This window comes from Labrus bergylta, chromosome 21 (assembly GCF_963930695.1).
Source record: "Labrus bergylta chromosome 21, fLabBer1.1, whole genome shotgun sequence".
Classification (NCBI taxonomy): Eukaryota; Metazoa; Chordata; class Actinopteri; order Labriformes; family Labridae; genus Labrus; species Labrus bergylta.
Window position 1 is genome coordinate 3,029,416 of NC_089215.1, and position 19,794 is coordinate 3,049,209.

The window sequence follows — 19,794 nt, forward strand, 5'->3', positions numbered from 1 at the left end:
CTGGCAACTTCACGTTCCCATGCAAAGGCAGAATATTGAGCCAACCCGACGGGCCCTGCACACACTGATGCTCCTTAAAGCGAGTCGAGCACACAATAAAGAGGGAGCTGTGAGTACAGAGGAAGAGCCAAGACGGGGTAAAGATTGTGCAGTGCTGCAGGGTGTATTGATTCATGAGACTTCCCTTCAATCTTGGAGTCAATCCGCTCCCTGCTGTCGCCCTTCTGCTGCTGCTCTTTGACCTCCTCCTCCTCCTCATCCTCCTGCAGCACGGCTTGAAAAGAAAGCTTTAAAAACATGCACTGATCCAGCTGTTACTGCCTGGAACAAATACTGGTATGAATCAATATTATCTGGATCTTTCTTCCTGTTACTGTCTGGAGTCCTGTTGCTAGGTAACATTAACATAATGGACTTCTATCAGGAAGTAGTGTAAATTGTTGGGGGCCTTAGTGGGTCTCTAGAGCGCTTTTAAGGGGAAATAGACAGCCTTGTGTGGCCATTAAAGTTAACAATCTTGTGCGTTAACCTGCCCTTGGTGCATGAGAGACGAGGCATTTATAAAATAAAAAAAAAGTATGATGTTAATGTTCAGGAATAATCCTCTGTGCGGCTCTATGGGGTCAAAGAGATTTGCCTTACACCATTTTAAAGTCATTAGCAGCACCAAATAAACGTCAGCGCTTGTTTTAACACATAACAATGCAGCTTTTAGCACATTTAGGGACATCAGGTTGTTTGTGATTGCACAGTAATTTGAAATTTGAAAAAAATCGAAGTCTCCCATTCAAGATTTGGATATTTCAAAATAACTGTGTTTTACTACGTTGTGTGTTGTGTATCAGTAAGACGCATTTAAACGCTTATATCAGCATCGAGAACATTTATCAAAGGTTACATCCTGGTCACATGAAGTGTTAAACATACAGAGTTAGCCTTGGCATAAATTAACCCTTTAACAAACTGATTCTTAAGTTAACTGATGTGTTTTTATTTCTTACTGCAGTAAAACAGCAATTTTCTCAATCAGTCCCATGTTTTTTTCTCAACTAGATGAGAAGATGTTCTTGGTTTACATCATGAGAAACATGAAATATGAAAGAGGAGAACACGTTTATAGTTATTTCTCCTCCTGGCGCCACAGAACGCAGCTTGGATTAATAAAGGGAACACGACACCGACACACGAGTCGACACTGAAGCTTTGTTAGTCGCTTTATTTCATCCTGTTCACTCCTGTGTTTGAGCAACACAAAAACAAGATCATGATGTTTTTTATCGCCTCTTAACCTCTGCCCGTTAGTGCTCATTAAAATAACTGATTGTAAAGCTCATTAATGTTTTTTATATTATTAGACATTCATTAAAACGTTTTACATAAACGGCCATTTCTAATTGGATTTCATGTTTTCAGCGCCACTTAGTGGTTACAGTAAAACTTGCAGTCTTTTAATGTTCTTGCTGTCCTGGATATTAAATATTAGTTTTAACTTTAAAGACAACATGCAAGAACAAATTACATTCACTACCTTATTTTAAACAATACAGGCAAGGAAAATAAAAAAAAACCTGCATCCATGATGTTAAAATAAGCACTTAGGGTAAAAGGATGGTGAGGGAGGAGATAAACAAACAATCAGGGGAGGGAAGAAGAATATTATAATGCAGGCAGTAAAGTGTAAGAGTCTTTCCGCTTGATTAAGGGTTGAATATAAGTTAAGTACGCTCCTCTTAAGGAATATCTGTCTAAAGAAGTCCATAGAGGCCTCTTTGCAGAGTCTGTGCTTTCTCTACTTTGTCTTTTTCTTACTCTTTCCTCATATTTTATAGAATCATGAGGGTTTGTCCTCGAGCCAGTAGGTCATGGCCTCCAGGGGTTTGAGTTCTGTTTTTACTTTGTTACCACATTGAGAGCTGAGGAGGTTTGTCAGAGATTCACTGGAGTAAGATGCACCTTCTGGCACCAAACAAAAAGGACATCAAGGAGTTTCAACATGTTGGGTTTGAGGTTAGGGTGCAGAATGTAAACAAAGAAAACAAGATACAGGCATAAGATCTGAGTTTTTAGCATAGTAAAGATTAAATGTACCTTTTTTTGTGTTTTAAACTTAGTGCATGCTTCATGTTGTGTCGATGTGAATTCTTTGTGCAAAGCAAAGCATGCTGCATTAAAATGTGGTTGCCCTGTTGCACACACAAAATCTGAAACCAGCCATAGTTTAAAATGCAGAACAGGAGACGTGCAATCACTTCACAGGTGTAGAGTTTATATCTTTAAAAGAGTAAAAATAGCTTTTACAGTTTTGTTTTTATCACTGTCGATGTGATTTTCAGTACATTTCTTTATCTGCAGGAGTGGAGTACAACCTCAAGGTCGCGGAATTACTCCCAGCTTAATGAAAAGAGACAATGTGTAAATGTGACCTAAAATAGACGACCTAACCTGCACTCGCGATGCAAATGAGCTCTGTGGAAAGTTCAGAGAAAATGTTACAAAGAAGTGCACACTACAGGAGCTCTGCAAACTTTAAACACGCAGCGCTGCTCTCCGGTGCCACCGCTCACTTCTCTTCACGTCTGTCTGCCAGGACGAGAGTGTGAAGGTGGAGAGAAGAGACAGAGTGTGAGAGGGAGGAAGAGAGGTGTGCAGGGACAGACAGGGGATTAAGTGTGAGAGGTAGTCAGATATGCATGTCAAGGGAAAGGACGGGAAAAGAGAATTAAAAAAAACAGCCTTAGAAAATACACACAGTGTTGTTAAATGCAACATCTTTATAAATGTTTGAATCTATATTTCTGTATTAACTAGGCCTGGGAATCACCTGAGGCCTCATGATACGACATATCACAATACTTGAGTCACAATTTGATATTATTGCGATTTTAAACATTTTGTTATATGCTGGGAATTGCGATACAATATATTGTAATTTCACTTTTTTTAACTGCAAATTATACACCCACCCCCTCCCCTTGTAGTGAGGCTTCTGTGTGAAAATGTCAGGTACAGTTAAAGAGATAATTTAGCAGCATGTGTTTCTTTATAAACAACTCAAGTGTGGCAGCTTGATGAAGAAAATCTCATCACATGGTCCAAATCGCAGAGTGGATTTTTAAGCCCTGCCAGCACCCGTCTCTCACTGCCACTGCCACCACCTCCACCAACACAAACAAAATAAATATGAAGTGGATATGTTACATTTCTGCTCCACAGTTCTTCAGCTTTTGCTTGAGAGCCTCGCTGCCAAGAAAGAAAAAAAAAGCCTGGAGAAGATGCAAAGCAATCGACTGAGTCAGAGGTCTGTTCTTGTGTCTGCAGTCTGAAGGATGCTACACTCAGTGTTTCACTCTTTGTCCACCTGTGTGAAGCACACACATTCTCACCTTGTTGTTATCCCCGTCTTATCATTCACTCAATAGACAGCTACAGGATTAGCATCACATGCTCACATTAAGTGACACATGCAGTGCTCAAAGCATACATTAACATACACACAGGCATGTGTTGGCACTGTCTTGAAATTGTCCAATTAAATATCAACAAAAAAGAGGAGTATGAGCAAACAAGAGGCGTCCTTTTGTGCATCCTCCACATCTCTATACGTCATGTGTCTTTGCATTACGGTGTTTCAAATGTTCTTTAATTTGTCTCCAGGCTTCTCATCCTCGTTCTGAATTAATCATGTGTCTCTGATGCAAAGGAATCACAGGTTTACTTGTTTAGTCAGATTTCTCACCCAAAAGGAGGCGCTCGAGTCGGATGATGACGGGTGTGATTTTTTGATCGTGCGTCTGCAGTTGTTTCCCATCATCTGACGTTGGAGCAGTTTCATAAATGTTTTTTTTAGTCTTGTTGACCAGCTGCCAGCGTTCTGCATATTCTTGTGTACTTGAGTCATACAGCTTTGAAGTCGTTTTTTTAGGTCGTCGCACCACAAACACACTGGATAGAGATTTTGTTTGCTTTTTTCTTGTCGTCTTATTGCCTTCTTGTAGCTTTTCCCTCTGCGCCATAGGGCTCTAAAAACTATTAAAAACACATAGTCTGTGTGTAGGTGAACACCTGAAAAGCAAACTCAACACATCAGCTAGACGTCTACACTTTGTTGTTGTTGTGAAGCTTAGACTTAGACTTTCTTTATTGTCATTCAAACTTGTACTTTACAGTGCAGATAAGAACGAAATTTTGTTGTATTTGGCTCGTTGTAGTGCAGGATAAAAACAGCAGCATGTATTTACATATAAAAAATAAAAATAAGGTGCAGCTGTGATATCATCAGAGGATAAACACAACATGCTTAATGATATTGATGCAATAACATGAAAATAGAGATATCTCAGTGTCATAACCAAGCGGCAACTTCCCGGGGTTTTATGCCCTGAGATCAACAGGCCCTATAGGTGCTCTGGATTGGACCAGCCGGTTCCTCTAGAAATAAGGAAGACAGAAGCAATTAGTAGAAGTCTGAATTTAAAGGTAAAGCAGTGACCGTCACAATAGTTATATCATGGGATCGATAAGGGGCAAGATGTTCATCCCCAGCTGGACACATGATCAACTTTTCAAGTGGCTCTATGAGACTGGGGGTTTAAATAAACAGAGTTGACATCTCAAATTACAACAAAACATCAACAAGTTAAATTTTCTAGCAGATGAAAAAACACTACTTGTAATTTCTCTTGTCTGGCCAAACTGCCCCTGTCACAGTGTCTGAAGCAAAACTGCAGCTGCTCTACAGTAGTAGTTGTTGCCACTAGCAACAGTATGCTGGTCGCTGCACACACACACACACACCAATGAGCATCACTGTTGCAATAGATGACATTTCCCTAATTACCATGAGCATGTGAGCTATAGCATGTTTTTTGTTCAAGCCTTCAAAAGGCGTATCAATCCACCGCTGAAAATAGTTCCTGAATACGCAAAGCTTTCTCATGATATTAACTATGCATTTAAAAGATAAAACCACTTTTTTTTTTTTTAAACCTACTTTTAAATATATTGATGCATTTTATTATGCTGACGTTGAATTAAATTATACATGTATGTTTACATACAAAATAATAACTCCTTTCCCCCCTGATTATCCCCTTCAGTTAATCAAAGCGCCTTTTTCTCATTGTTTTGAATTCACTGCCTGTAACATCGCTGTTCCTCTTCAGTCAGGGAAGTTTGTTTACACAGAAGAAGTGTCTTTTGACCTTAAAAAGAAGCTCACCTCATAAGTTTTACACGTTGAGTTTATATACTCTTATGTAAGGAGTGGAAACATCCGGTTGTTTTTGAAGCTCCCAGTTTGGTATTTTGCTTGTCACCATCTTGTTTTGCACAAAATCTTTCTGAATAAGCCTTCAAACTAATGAAGACTAGAAACTCGTGAGCATGCTGTATGTTGAGATAATGAAGGTTCCTCTTCTTATTATCTTCTTTAACATTTAGTGACTGGTGGAGTCGCCCCCTGCTGGCCATTAGTAAGAATGCAGGTTAAAGGCACTTAGTTTAGTTTTTAGTTTATTTGCACATTTTTTGAAAGAAAAGTCAAACAGAAAATTAAAACAAATAAAAAATAAAACACGTGCAGGTGAGGTAGAAACCCATGAGGGCTTATCTCAAAACCTCACCTTAAGAGATTAAACAAAGTTAAAATAAAATACAGTAAAAATAAAAAAGTAAGAATATTTACTATCACAAATAAAATTTACCCAATTGAAAATTACATACAAACATTGAAAACATAAAAATAGAGCAAAACAGGACTTACAGTATGTAGACAAGATAACAACATCAGGACAATTCACTACAAATCTTTCTGACATCAACACATAAATGCGTAAGCTTCACTTTTTAAACCTGATACGTCCACCTTTTGAAAAAGCACTTGTCATGTTTTTTTGTGCCGATCACAGATGGACCAAAAAGATCAGTCATTACACGTTTATGTATTTAAAAAGTGTGGTTTTTCTCAAACACCACAAACAGGACAGAAAAGGTAAACAGTATGGAAAGATGATAGGTTTTGGTTGAGGTCTTTTATAGAGCTTAACATTAGATTAATGAAGTGTGTCCAAGCTTTCAGAGTAATTCTTTCTGTGGCTCACTACTACTGCTTCATCATCCTCACAGCCCTCGTTCTCTCCTCCTCTCGCCCCATGTTGCTTTGATCTTTCCAGACAGGCTTTTCTTTTTTTCCCCCTCGTAATCATTTGCTGACACGGTCGTTTCTTTTTGAGTATCCGTCATGGGTGCATCACTTTCCTACCTCTCATTACTCTTCGTTTTTTCCCTAGGTAGCTCTTTCTCTTCACTTCCTTTATCACTTTTTCCACCAGTTTACTTTCCTCAATCGTCTCCACACGTGACATGCACAGGTGTAGGATGCATGCTAATTAGATGTGAATTGTGTGTGTGTGCATGTGTGCATGTGTGTCTTCCGCCTGCTGCTACATGTGTGTATTCATGTCGGGGGTCTGCGCTAAGTGGTAAAGCTTTCATGGGCCATGTGTTGCTAATGCTAATCACAGCGATGCTCTGCTCGTTAGCTCAAGGAAGGTCAAGGTTAGCATCAGCAGCAAGGACACAAAGAGAAGTCTAATAAATATTAATAGCATGAAGCAGGAGGTAAAGTAGCCTACAGAGGCAGTTTTATAAGTTGTATATAAGTCATGACTGTCTATCCTGAGGATAAAACTGGATACTTGATGTTTTAATACCCTGACAGCTGCTAGTCAGCGCGCTGGGCATGAAATGCAAAAAATCCATCTCCTCATCTGCCGCCTGGATTATCTCCCGAGGTTCCCACTGAGAGCTCCTGACAGGTTTGGAGACAGTCAGACGCTGCTCCTCAGGGGGTCTGGCTTGTGCCCTCATGGATCACTGTTTAGACCAGGAGCTGGAGAGAGTCAGAGGGCACAGGTGGCAGACCTGGCAGGAGGGGGGGGGGAATAAATGTGAGATAGGAAGGGTCAGACTGAGGCGGTTGGTTACTGGAAGGGTCAGAGTAATCTCTGTATGTGGACGGTTTGATCTACCGGAGAGGAAAAACCAAGACATCGGGGGGTTCAGCTAAAGTGTCAGAAGGTGTTAAAGCTGTCAACACGTCTGTGAGGCTCCAAACGGGCTGGTCGAGCAAAAAAACAGTCAGGTTTACAAGTTCTTCAGCAATTCAGAGTGACTAAAAATAGAAACAAAAACATGCAATGACCCAATTAGAAACGTCACGCAACAGTCAACAGTGACATTGTTTAAAGGATGTAATTTAGGAGCTTTATCAGCTGACAATAAAATGCATCTAGCTTGTTTTATATGTCAAATATATCATCGTCACCGGATCTCGACTAACATGCAAGTTAAAAATGTTCTGCAGAAGACAAAAAAACAATCCTGTCACTCAGGGATCAGCCCCTTCACTTTGAGTTTCAGTTACTTCCTTTTGGCTCTCGGTTCAGATATCCCAATAGATACAGACTCTCTTTTGTCCCTAGTGTCTTTTCCCTCCTTAAAGGTCACATTATGCAAAATACACTTTTCCATGTTTCTCTAGCCTGAAAGATCTGGTGACTGTAAAAGCCATAGCATATGATTTGCTCACCAGAACTCTTCCTGGTCAACCCAGCCCTGCACAGAAGCACCATGGTTTTCCATTTGTACCCCGTCTGTATAGTTAGACAGTAGACGGTGGTGGAATGAACTTCCAAACTCCATTGGATCTGTAGAGTCCCTCTGCACCTTTAAGAAAAAGCTAAAGACCCAGCTCTTTCATGAATACCTACTAACTTAATGATGATGGTCTCCATATTATTGATGATGATGATGGTAATGACGATGGTTTTTGTTTGATAACGACGACTTATAAGATGGTTTCTATACTGATTAGAGCTCTCAAGAACTGCCCTCAATGTTGTGCTTTGCCTCTGGTCACTTCCTGTCAGCACCTGTGTGTCCAATCAGACTCAAAGCTGATCGTTTGCTCTTACTCACATTGTTCCCTTTTTTCTAGATCCTTGCTTGTGTTGTTCTTACTCTCTGATGTACGTCGCTTTGGATAAAAGCGTCTGCTGAGTGAATTGTAGAATTGTAGACTGACGTGTGTCATCCCTCTGAGCTCTTTCATGTTGTGCTTCTGGTAAGCCTCTCTGCCACATGTAGCACGTGTACTTTCAGGTATATTTTTACTTGAAGGACAGGTAAAGAAAGAAGACAGTATCCTGTGTTTATGTTTCCATATTTCTTTAAGGACCTGTGAGTGCGGTAAACTGTCTTTTCTCTGCAAGACAAATAATGAGAGCAAAAGGTGAAAGTGTTGGTGTTGAAGTGTGTTATCACCACTTCCCGTCATGTTAACACTCAGTGCTGTTTCAGTGTCATTCCACCATGTTCTTGTTATTTTCTCTCCTCTTCTGTCTCTCACCCTCTCACCTCAGCCCCTCGATCTGTTCCCACTTTTCTTGCCAGTTTTTCTCTGTGGATGTCTCCACTTTATGTGTTCCTGTTTCCCCGGTACCTGTTCTGCTTTTGTACTTATTATGTTAAATAACACTGAAAACTGGCTTCTGAACTAAATGAATATGCTCCTTCAGACGTCATGGGGGTGTTATAGCTGAAAACAAGAGTTAAAGGTCACATATTCTGCAAAACACACTTCACCATGTTTCTTTAACACTAACATGTGTCTCTAGTCTGTCTACAAACCCCCCAATGATGAGAAAAGTCCATCCTCTCCGTCTTTTCCCTGCTCCACTTTTCAGAAAATGTGTGCTCAAACAGGCCGTTTGGAGATTTTCCCCTCATGACATCACAACGGGCAGTAGCCCCTCCCCCAGGTGGGTGACACTCCCACAGCTAGGTGTTTGTTCTGCCCTCTGAGTCTGCCTTCTCACCGTAAACAATAGGACATGGAGCGAGAAAACCAGAGACACCCAAGCCCTTCCAGAGAGGGGGCGTGGTCAGACACTGCTCATTTACATATTTAAAGCTATAGACACAGAAACAGCCTGTTCTGAGCAGGGCTGAAATAGAGGGGTTTATAGGCATGATCAAATACAGAAACAAGAAACTTCACACACATGTTTTGAGGAGCTCTGAGACTTATTTAAACTAAAGAAGAGGAGGAGGAGATGTGACCTTTAATAAATCAGTTAACCAATCATCAGAAGGATTACCAGCAACTGATTTGACAATTATGCAATTTTATCAGGCAACACTGTGTTCCTGTTGGATGTTATACTTCTCCTTGCTTTAGTGCAAATTGAAAATCTTTGGGTTACAAGGTTTTGATGACGCCGATCTCCTCAGGCTGTTAAAAACTGTTAACCTCAGCGTTGTCACACGCCCAACATTTCCCCTGCGGTCCGACATTTTAATGATAGAAACCAATAATGGGGGGAGAAGTACTCATGCTCCTGCACACGTCCCTGGTGTTTTTGTATCGTAAGCTCTGCTGGTGCAGGAACAGTTTGCTGAACTTGCTCTTTTTCTGCAACTCCTTCCTGCTTTGCATTCACGCAGCGATCCGCCTGAAGCTGCTCAGAATAATCTGAGTTTTTACCGCCTGAATTAGCATTGAGAGCTTTTCTACTAGAGCTACAGTAGAAGTGTTTTTTCCTCTGCAGTAAAACAAATACTCGATTTTTTTCTCTCTGCAAAGATTTGAGCTTCTGGGACCAAGAGTTTGGACACGACTATTTTCTTTTACTAATCACTAAACATCAGCTAAAGTCATCTGCTGTAAATACCAAACATTAAGCGTTGACATTTTGGTAAATCAATATGTTTACTTCCTTTTATTACATGTGTTCTGTTGAGGCGCAGCTCACCTCTGTTTGTTGGTTGAGAGGTCTCTGAAGCGGGTACAGGCACACTAGTGTGGGAGAGGTGAGCTGCTCCACTGTTGTTTTTTCTGTAATTTGTCCCGACTACAGCGCACCTTGTATAACCCAACATTACCCGACACGTAGTGAGCACACCGGCTTCCATTCATAGTACATTAAAAAAGTTGTCAAACCTTAAAATTGCTAACAGATGCTAAGAGATAATGATCACTTAAACGTGTACTGGCAACATACTGGTAGATAAAACAATGTACAACAAGTTGGGCTACAACTAACAAGTCAACTGATCGAATATTTAACTCTCGATTCATTAATAAATGAGTCCACAAATGATCAAAAACATTTGGATAAATGTCTCTTCAGCTTGGTAGAGAAAAAAATTAAGTCTGAAATTACTTGTGATGTCCTTTTATCCGACTCAAACCAAAACATATTTAATTTAAAAGTGATTAAAATCTGTGGGAAAAAGCAAAAGGATAATCTTTTAAAAGCTGATTTGTGCTTCTGAAATTAACATCTTTGTATATTTTGATTAATTCATTGACTGTTTGAGTTGTGAAATCAACAGCTGTCGGTGTTTCCCGGATTATTTGTGTCTGTATTTAGGTCATAATTACTCAGAGGAATAAGTTCTGTATAATAATTTAATTAGTTTCGGTGTTCCCTGATTAGGTCTTCTGAATTCAAGGTCCAAAGTGTCTCTCTCTCTCTCTCTCTCTCTCTCTCTCTCTCTCTCTCTCTCTCTCGGCTCATACTCTTTCCAGATTTTTCATTATTCTGACCTTGTTTAATTTTCTGTTTGTTTGTTTTCCCTCCATCCCTCTAAACACACACACACACACACACACACACACACACACACACACACACACACACAAACACAAATCTTGGCAGCTTCAACGTTAGCCACCTCCCCTGTGTTTGGGATAAAGCCGAATCTTTTCGCTGGAGGATGTGATGGTCATGGTTGTGGGTGTGTTTTTGGCCGTGTGTTAGAGTGTAACTGATTGAGATGGATGAGGAGCAGAGCGTCTGTCTGATGGTGCATCTGCTTGTCTCTCTGTGTGTGTGCTTTTTGTTCATGCATATATTTCCAGCAACACTTGATAATATCTCTATATATGAAGATGTGTTTGAGTGTTTATTAGGGGGGGATTGAGACAGTGGAAATCATGTCTACCCTCTTGTCCAAATACGGTCACTGAAAGCTCCAAGAAACAAGAAAGTGATGGCAAAATACAAAACTCTAGGTACTTAACAGTTCTGAGGGACCCACCTTAGGCAATGGTTGGCTATAGGTTATATTGGCTATTTGTTTATTTCTTATAAACTTATTAATTTGGCACGCTCCAATAGCCCTGCACTACAGGTGTTCGCTGCTTCTTCTTTTCTTTTTTTTGTTTCATTAAAAAATTAAGCTAATTTTGTCAGGTTTTTTTGCCAGCAAAGCTCCCCAGTCATTGGCCGTATGACCTGGCAGGAAGTCCCGCCCCCTCTCTCTCGACAGCCATGCAATACAACCTATCCAGGACAGTGTTGCCGTAACACTATCTTCAGTTACTTCTTCCTTTCCGGTTTATTAAATCAACTAGTAGACATAGTCCTCAATTCTGGTGACCTGGGTTCATCTCCATCTACTGACCTCCTCTAAAAAAAAGCCTGCTCAATAATATTTATTTTCTTTGTTTTTTTTCAAGCAAGTGACTGTGGGCAAAACTTTTCTGGCCGCTCTTCAATGCTGGAGTAGATTTCTGAAAGTAAATAGTTTGATTGTGATTTCACCGAGGAGTTTGTTGGAGAGATTTACGGCGAAGCCCTGAGAGGTTTTGATTGTTTGGACCTGAAACCAGGCCGAGTGATTCATTCAGCAATCTGTCTGTTTTTCCAAGAGAGGTTTTCATTGTGTTTGGAATATTTTCCCTCTCATACGGGACCGTTCCTTCATTGTGTGTGTGTGCGTGCGTGCGTGCGTGTGTGAGAGCACTGAGCCCCCATGATGACTCATTCAACATTTTCACAAAGACTCAAAGCGATGGAACAGAGTGTATCGGCTCGGCTGACAGAAATAGCAGCGAGGTAGAAGTCTGTGCGGCTTCAAAACTTTATATTTATTGGCTGTGTTTTTTATCTCTTGTTTTTCTTCTATTTTTCCACTTTAACGTCCAGCTTTGACACAACTCCGAGTCCACTTCATGACCACGAGGATGTGGAAGCTAGTTCATTATGTAATGTTTGCTCTTTCTTACATCTGGAGAAAAAAAGATTTGCAGGACATTGCATCACTGCAGCACTACAGAACTTTGAAATGATGATGTTTTGTAACACATTATGACCTTTATTTAACAGTTTCCTGTTTTGGCAACTTTTGAATTACACTTGATCAGCTGTCTGTCTCAGTATCCAGGTTTTATGCTTAAAAAAATGTTGTGCTATCCCTTAAAGATTTCCTTTATAAATGAAGAGGTTATGGGGCGCAGGAAATCCTAGTGCAGGGGTGTTGAAGGTGCACACCCCTGCACTAGGCTATTTGCGGCCTGTGACTTCAAGCGAAGAATCAGCAGACTGTTGTTTAACCATTCAATAACCTGAGCTTTTGCAGAAAAATGAAACATGTTACAGGTTTGATTTGCGAGCCTTTTGATTCTGATCTACAAAGCCTTACTATTTTAAAGACGTGGGTTCAAATCTGACCTCTGCCCTTTGCAGCATGTCATCCCCCTCTCTCTCTACTCCTAACATTTCCTGTCTCTCTTCAGCTGTCTAATCCAATAAAGGCAAAAATGGCCCAAAAATATAATTTAAAAAAATAGAAGAGATACTTTAAGGGGCCAGACCAAAGTTTACCGGGCTGTCCACCTGCTTTTGTTGTCTGTTGTATCTTTTGTGCGTCCCTCTCTGTGGAGTTTGGAGCTTGTTATCAGTGGCTTTAATCGTGCTTCTTGCTGCACATGCTAATCACTTCCCTCTCTTTGGGATTGTTGAGAGAGTTCAAGATATCTCTCTCTCTCTCTCTCTCTCTCTCTCTCTCTCTCTACTTCTGTCTCCCTCAAAGCTCTGATGTCATCATAATTCATGTAGAGAATCACACACACATATAACTTTACCCCACCCTGCGTGATGCATCACAAACTTGTCACAGGCAGCTTTGCAGACGAGGATGAAACGGGAGTGATGATCAGAAGACGTGGCGGCGTTCTCTGCTTTATTCATTCATGCTTCCTCGCTCGTTCCTCTCCTGCTAACTGGCCTACATACAGCACAGGCTCACACTATCACACACTCTTGTCTTCTCCCGTCACGCTACATCACCTCTCCTCCTCCTCTTCCTCGTCCTCATCCTCAGTCCCTGTCTCACCGTTTCTGAATTGTATTCATCACATCATCTTACACTCCTCCTCCTCCTCCTCCTCCTCTCTTTTAGACTTTATCCTCCCTGACAGTGTCTTCCACATCACTGCTTCTACTATTGCAGTTTTGCAAGTCAGTCTTAACATTTGTTCAGCCTGTATACATGTTTATAAAAAGGGCTGCCTGGAAACAAATCAATTTAACATAAATTTACAAGAGAAACAATATACCCAAACTTTCCAGATGTGGAACAGTCACGACTTCACTGGTACAAAAACAAGCTGGTTATAAAACTGAAGCCAGGCTCGATTCAGTCATTCATTAGTGGAGTTTTCTCCCTCGTCCTCCGTTGCAGCTTTTTCAATTTGTCACATCTCATCAGAGTTTGTCACTAACTCTTTACTCGACCTCGTCCAATGAAAGTACTCCATGAAATTTCTAAAGTTGTGGAGAAGGGAGTTGGACTTAAATCGGACTTCAGCAACCACAAAACTCACAACTTGAGACTTAACCTGGTAACCTGTTCAACTTCCATCCATCCATTATCTATACGGGGGGACACAAGGGGGGCTGGAGCAGATCACAGCTGTTGTTGGGCGAGAGGCGGGGTTACATCTGGATTGGTGGCCTGTCAATCACAGGGCTGACATATAGAGACAGACAACCAGCCATACTCGCATTCACAAAAGTCACAAATTGACATCAACGATCATGTCTTTGCGACAAGGTAGTAACTGTGCACGGGGTGACAACACAACTGCGAGGCTGTACGGCGCCCCACATCTTCCTTGTTTACCAAAATGCCTCCACTGCACTTAAACGTGCCCCCATTTAGATAAAGAAATGTGATCGGCCCGACCTGAAATCCATCTGAAAGAAAACCCTGCATGGACAGATATTTAATATTAAATACACATTTTTTGGGGTCTTTGCATCAAACGTTTGTGTTTTAAACCATGTTTAAAAGATAAAATAGATACAAAAGTGAAAGAAAAATGTTCCCATTCTGCAGCAGTGTGATGGTCTTTATTCAGAGGGCACATGGGGATTCTTGACTTTATTACATGTGGTTACAATAAAGTGTTTATCTCACAGGTCGGACAGCTGCCCAAACAACCACGTGTTGTTTTCTTGATGGTCCCTCATATTTAATCTGACAACACATCGGTCAGTGTCATGTGTCGACATCATTCATTCATATTAAAGGGCGGACAGACAACACGAGGAGAGGGTTGAAAATGGGTTTAAAGTTTCTGTCTGATGCAGTTTGTTATGCAATATATAAAAAGATGAATATTATCCTGAAGGGCTGGGATTTGACTTTCAGTTTTCCTCATCAGGACTCAGGAGTGGAGACGTGTTTCAGATAAATGTTGACAGCATGTGTGTGTTTCTCTCTCTCTGACTAAAGGCTTTACTATCGCTCACTCTCCGCTCCGTCTGTTTCTGCAGCTCTCACCCACTGACAAGAGCCTGGAGTTTGACAGAGACTTTCGCATCAGGCACTACGCAGGCGACGTGGTGTAAGTATCTTAACGTTTTATTTATTCAGTTGAAGCTTTTAACTGTGGCTCTACCACACATTTTTACATATTCATGCCTCAGAGCTGCAACCTCAAACTACTGTTTTTCTTTTTTCTTTTTTTTTTTTTTTTTTACTTTTGGCCACTTGAGGAAAGACGAGTAACACTTATTCATTTCAAATGTTTGCCACCAGCCACTTACTTTGTGTGAATAACCATGATTCCTTACTTCAAACAGTTAAGGTTAGGAATCAGATACCCAGCTTTATGTTATTATCATGATACCTCATCAGCAGAGTCATCAAAATAAGATACTTTTTCCAATAAATCATTTTTTGCTTTATTCTGAAGGTTTGGATTTCATGCATTTTACTTTATCGTGATGTTTGACTTTTCTATTGTCCAAGAAAGGTGGATATATGGTTCATATGAAACCAAATCTTGACAGGAGTGCAGGGGAAAAAAAGGACAAGATTACTAAAGACTATATTATCTGTGTAGAGCAGCGAAACACCCAGAATATTACAAATAAGGCTTTCACACTTGCACAAATCTCCTGAAAATCTCCTGATATTTCCCTGAGGAGTTGTATATGTGAACGCAAACAGCCGAATCTTTTTGCTCCGACTTCACCTGGAGTTTCTCCTGCCAGACCCCTAGTATTTTTTTTTTTTGTCCGAGTGGGCTAATGTGAGAAAGCAGCAGGATATTATCCGGAGAATTCAGCTTGAGCCAATAGGAGGGGGGGAATGATGTTTAAATCCTGTGACTAATGCAGGCATAGTGTCTGCACACCACCACTACGATCTCTGAAACAGTTTGCAAAGTACTATTAAATTGTCCCCATATAAGGTTGGATTTCCACAATTTCTGTCATTGTTTCCCTTTTTTTTAAATCCATATTCAAAAGATATAAAACCAATATAAGTCTTATGAATACCAGGCAGTAAACCTGAGTGAAATGTGAGTCAAAATGTTATCATCATGCCGGATGAGGTAACACTCTGACTGCTGCATTTATTAACATCTTGCCAACTTTGGTTTTAAAAAAAAAAAAAAGAAAAGATGGCTGACACCGCCTGAATGCCAGTCATCTCGTATGACCCCAAAGGGGGGGCTCAGTTTGACGACTTCATGTTAATCCTCTAAAAGAAGTCATGACTTGAAATAACTCAACACAGACATGAGGATCACAGCTGAATAATGTGAATGAGGAAAACGTGGATCAAAGAGTGTTTTATGCAGTTACATTTCCAACATGGTCCCACATTGAAGGAGTTTAATTTAAGGCGCATGTTTGATCATGATAGGAGGACATGTGCGTCCCACATAGTGGTCTGTAGAAGAGGTCAATGACATTAAAACACACCCTCTTTGGAGTCTTTTACAGAACTACAGTGGATCCTTCATATTCATAATAAAAGGACGCACACACTTAAACACTCAGATTAACTCTGCTGCACACACTCCGTTAATTCAACAATGTCTTCATTGAAGGACATCCACAGTACTGACAGCACCACTTCCCCACTCCCTGGAGTACTTGGACATCGTTCAAATGAATAAATCACAAACGCTAAGTCCCCCAAAAAAAAGAGCTCTCAGGAAAACATGTTGAGCCCATAAGTGTGTGTGCCGGGGGAGGACTCAGGCGGAGGAGCAGGGCCGGCTGGCAGGACCGATTGATCCCTGAGCCACTTTAGAGCGGCTCCTACGTCGTCTCACAGCAGGGGGTAAAACAGCAGGATCATCACTAACAGCGGTAATTAACTTCAAGCGGATATTAGCATGTTGCTTTGAGGGTTAGCTCATATTTAGACTTAACTGAGACTGAAATTTATGCATCCACTTTATCAGGTACACATGCTCATTAATGCTTTAATCTTATCAGACACAGAAGGGTAACAGCTCAAGGGAGATTAGGAAGAAGCTTCTCTCTGATTTATAACTTGTAAGTAGTTGTTGCACACCAGATTTCTTAAATAAACGGAGGCCAAAAATATCGACGTCAGTCAGACAACACATGTTTGTAATGGTTTGTGTTTGACATCCTGGCTCTGAGCTCATCGCTCCTTGCAGATTTGAGATGAGAAATTATTTTAAAGCTCCTAGTCGGAGTCTTCAGGTGGACGCTGAGGTGGCTTTTTGCCCTGAAAAAAAAAAAACCGCTAGGTGGACATGGGGCTTTAAGGAGGATGTAGCCCTGGAAGTGGACTCACTGGGTTCAATTAGCACTACAGCTTATGTCATTTTCCCGCCCGCTCTCTCTCCCAAATGTTCTACTCCATCCACTGTCCTGTCTAATATTTAAAGCTAGCATATTGACATTTGAAACCCTGAATCAGATTCTCTTTCCAACATGAAGTTATAATCTAAGTTACCAACACTTCTTTTCTCCACATTGCTGGTAGCGGTCTGACCTGTGTGTGGCGTTTCCATTTTCCTGTGTTAGAAGGATGCTCTCGATAAAGTGTCCAAGAAGTGTAAACTGTGTGTTTCAGGATTATTTATAGTTGTGTGTGTGTGTGTGTGTGTGTGTGTGCGCATAAATTCATGAACCTTCTCCTCTCTCTTTGCAGGTACTCAGTGGTCGGTTTCATTGATAAGAACAAAGACACTCTGTTCCAGGATTTTAAAAGGCTGCTGTATAACAGGTAGCAGCAATACACACACACACAGTTTCAATCACCCCACCTGCTGCTCTGTAATTACACGACACCCCCTCCCTGAGAAAAAAAAAAACAGCACAGAGCTCGTACAACTAATCCCCCTTTCAGCTCCCTCTTATCCTCCTCCTCCTCTTCTTCTTCTTCAATCCTCTGGTGTTTTCTCTCTGCTGAATATTAATGTGTGGTCTAGTAATTCCTGACCTGTCTAATAAGCTCTTTTATAAAAGTCTTTATATGGGTCAAACGGATTATTATCTGGAGGGCAGCCATAATGCTGTAGCATGGGTGCTAATAGTTTAAAAGGCAACACCGTTTTATTGATTTGATCTACATTAAGATAAAGATTCTGCAAGGTGATCCATGAACGTCTCTGACTTCAACAAATGTTTTTTTCTTTCTCTGTCTAGTTCTAACCCGGTGCTGAAGGCGATGTGGCCCGAGGGCAAGCTGCGCATCACCGAAGTCACAAAGAGGCCGCTGACGGCTGCAACGCTCTTCAAAAACTCCATGATCTTGTTGGTGGAGAACCTGGCCAGCAAGGTGAAGCCACATAACTTTAAATGCAGGGCTGTAGTGCAGGAAAAAAACACAACTTATCCACCTCTAAAATCCTGAAATAGCAGTTTCAAAGACCACCCAGAGAGTTCGCTCAACACTCCACATCACTTTAAAGCGGTTTGTGCCCTCAAACTGAGCTCCCTCTCCAAACTTCTGCTGCTTTTTCTACTTTTGTTCTATTTCATCCAGCTAAAAGGACAACTACTGTATGCACCCATCCCCCACACATGCTTCTAAAACTAACGCAAGAAGCAGAGAAATTAGTCTCTTTTATGGTTTAGAAAATCTGCTTTGTGAAATCTGGTTGTAGTAATCTGTCAAATAAAACACACACAGAAATATTTAGTCTAGTTATGAGCCATGTTAACCGAGCATACACTGGACGATTGAATGCCGATTAACATGTGTTTTTTGAATGATCATGAAATGTTTGGTATTTTGTTTGTAAGACTGCACACACTCGTACAGTGAGAGCAAAGCCATGACTCCATTCCAAGACTCAGGGACTTTTTTTTTCCTGATTGTGCCTACAAAAACTGACAGACAGCATCCGAAATCACCATGGCAACCGCAGGCATGCCTGTTTAATCTGTCTTCACAACTCCCCATGAAAAAAACACTGTCAAATATGTTCTTTAAGGTTTTTACTTTTTGGATGAAAGCTGAAAATCTAACAAGTTCATTAAATTACTTTCTGCTCTACAAAATAAATGTCAGGAGGTTTCCATGTGTTTGAAATTAAAAGTATTTAATGAACTCACAGCTGGTTTACAGAGACAAATTGCTTCTTCTGTAATCGTTGACGTGCTGTTGCTCCCTCTAGGAACCGTACTATGTTCGCTGCATCAAACCCAACGATGTGAAGTCTCCGCTGCTGTTCGAGCAGGAGCGCTGCAAACATCAGGTGGAGTACCTCGGGCTGCTGGAGAACGTCAGAGTGCGACGAGCCGGCTTCGCCTACAGACAGACGTATCCTCGTTTTCTACAGAGGTAACAACAACATCAATACTAATCCAAGCACCCTATGTCTGAATGTGTCCCATTACATTCCAGTTTTTTGTTTATTGTATCATAAAAAACTGAATCAGCAGATTATTTTCTGGCTTAAAGGAGTGGTATGTAACTCTGACACCTAGTGTTTAAAATGGGTACTGCGGTTCAAAATTCAAAACATTGGAGAGCATTTTAAATCTTAAGAAATAAAATAAATTATATGTCACCAAAAAAAGCAGAAAAACCTAAAATTAAAAATGAAAAAAACAAACAAATAAAATGACTTTTTTTTTTTACATGACAAAAATCCAATATCTCAAGCCAAAAATTGGCTAAATGCGAGGTGCAGAAATAAATCCTGCAGACCGAGGTGTTTATGAAGCTTGATGAATCTCACTGCCACACACAGACATGATCACAGCCAACTGGATTAGTGCACTAATCCAGCGATACAGTGGATTATCTGCAAAGGAAAGAGAAATCATCATAAATCATTACAATACTTTTAAATACAGCAAGACTTGATAACATCCTCCCCATTTCAAGTATGCATGCTAAGCGAAGCTAAAAATATTTGGCGCAAGTTTTTCTCCTCTTGAGGAAAAAAAGAGTCCGGGCTGTTTTCTGTCACATCAGGGCGACACTTTGGAAACTATCAGTGGACAGATGTTGATCCTCGGAGTCTGAAATGTCACTTCTTGTTTCCCTGTGACGGGACGAATAGGGGCGATACAACAACATTAGAGTCAAGCGAATAGCCTCCCTCTCGTCAGATAAGACCCAGAATCCTTTGCTCACATATTGCCCTTGCACACATTGTATAACAGATAAGATCTTAAGCATTACAAGCTGGTTTAGATTTGATTTCTTTTATGA

General features: G+C 40.7%; 1 protein-coding gene across 1 annotated transcript in view; it reads left to right on the plus strand.

Annotated features, from left to right (window-relative positions):
- myo1d (myosin 1D) overlaps positions 1-19,794 on the plus strand; it is a 116,856-nt gene that overhangs the window by 33,821 nt on the left and 63,241 nt on the right. The window contains exons 12-15 of the mRNA XM_065949393.1: positions 14,628-14,698; positions 17,278-17,352; positions 17,775-17,907; positions 18,749-18,915. Of these exons, the coding sequence (XP_065805465.1) occupies positions 14,628-14,698; positions 17,278-17,352; positions 17,775-17,907; positions 18,749-18,915 (446 nt within the window). The remainder of the gene's footprint in view (positions 1-14,627; positions 14,699-17,277; positions 17,353-17,774; positions 17,908-18,748; positions 18,916-19,794) is intronic.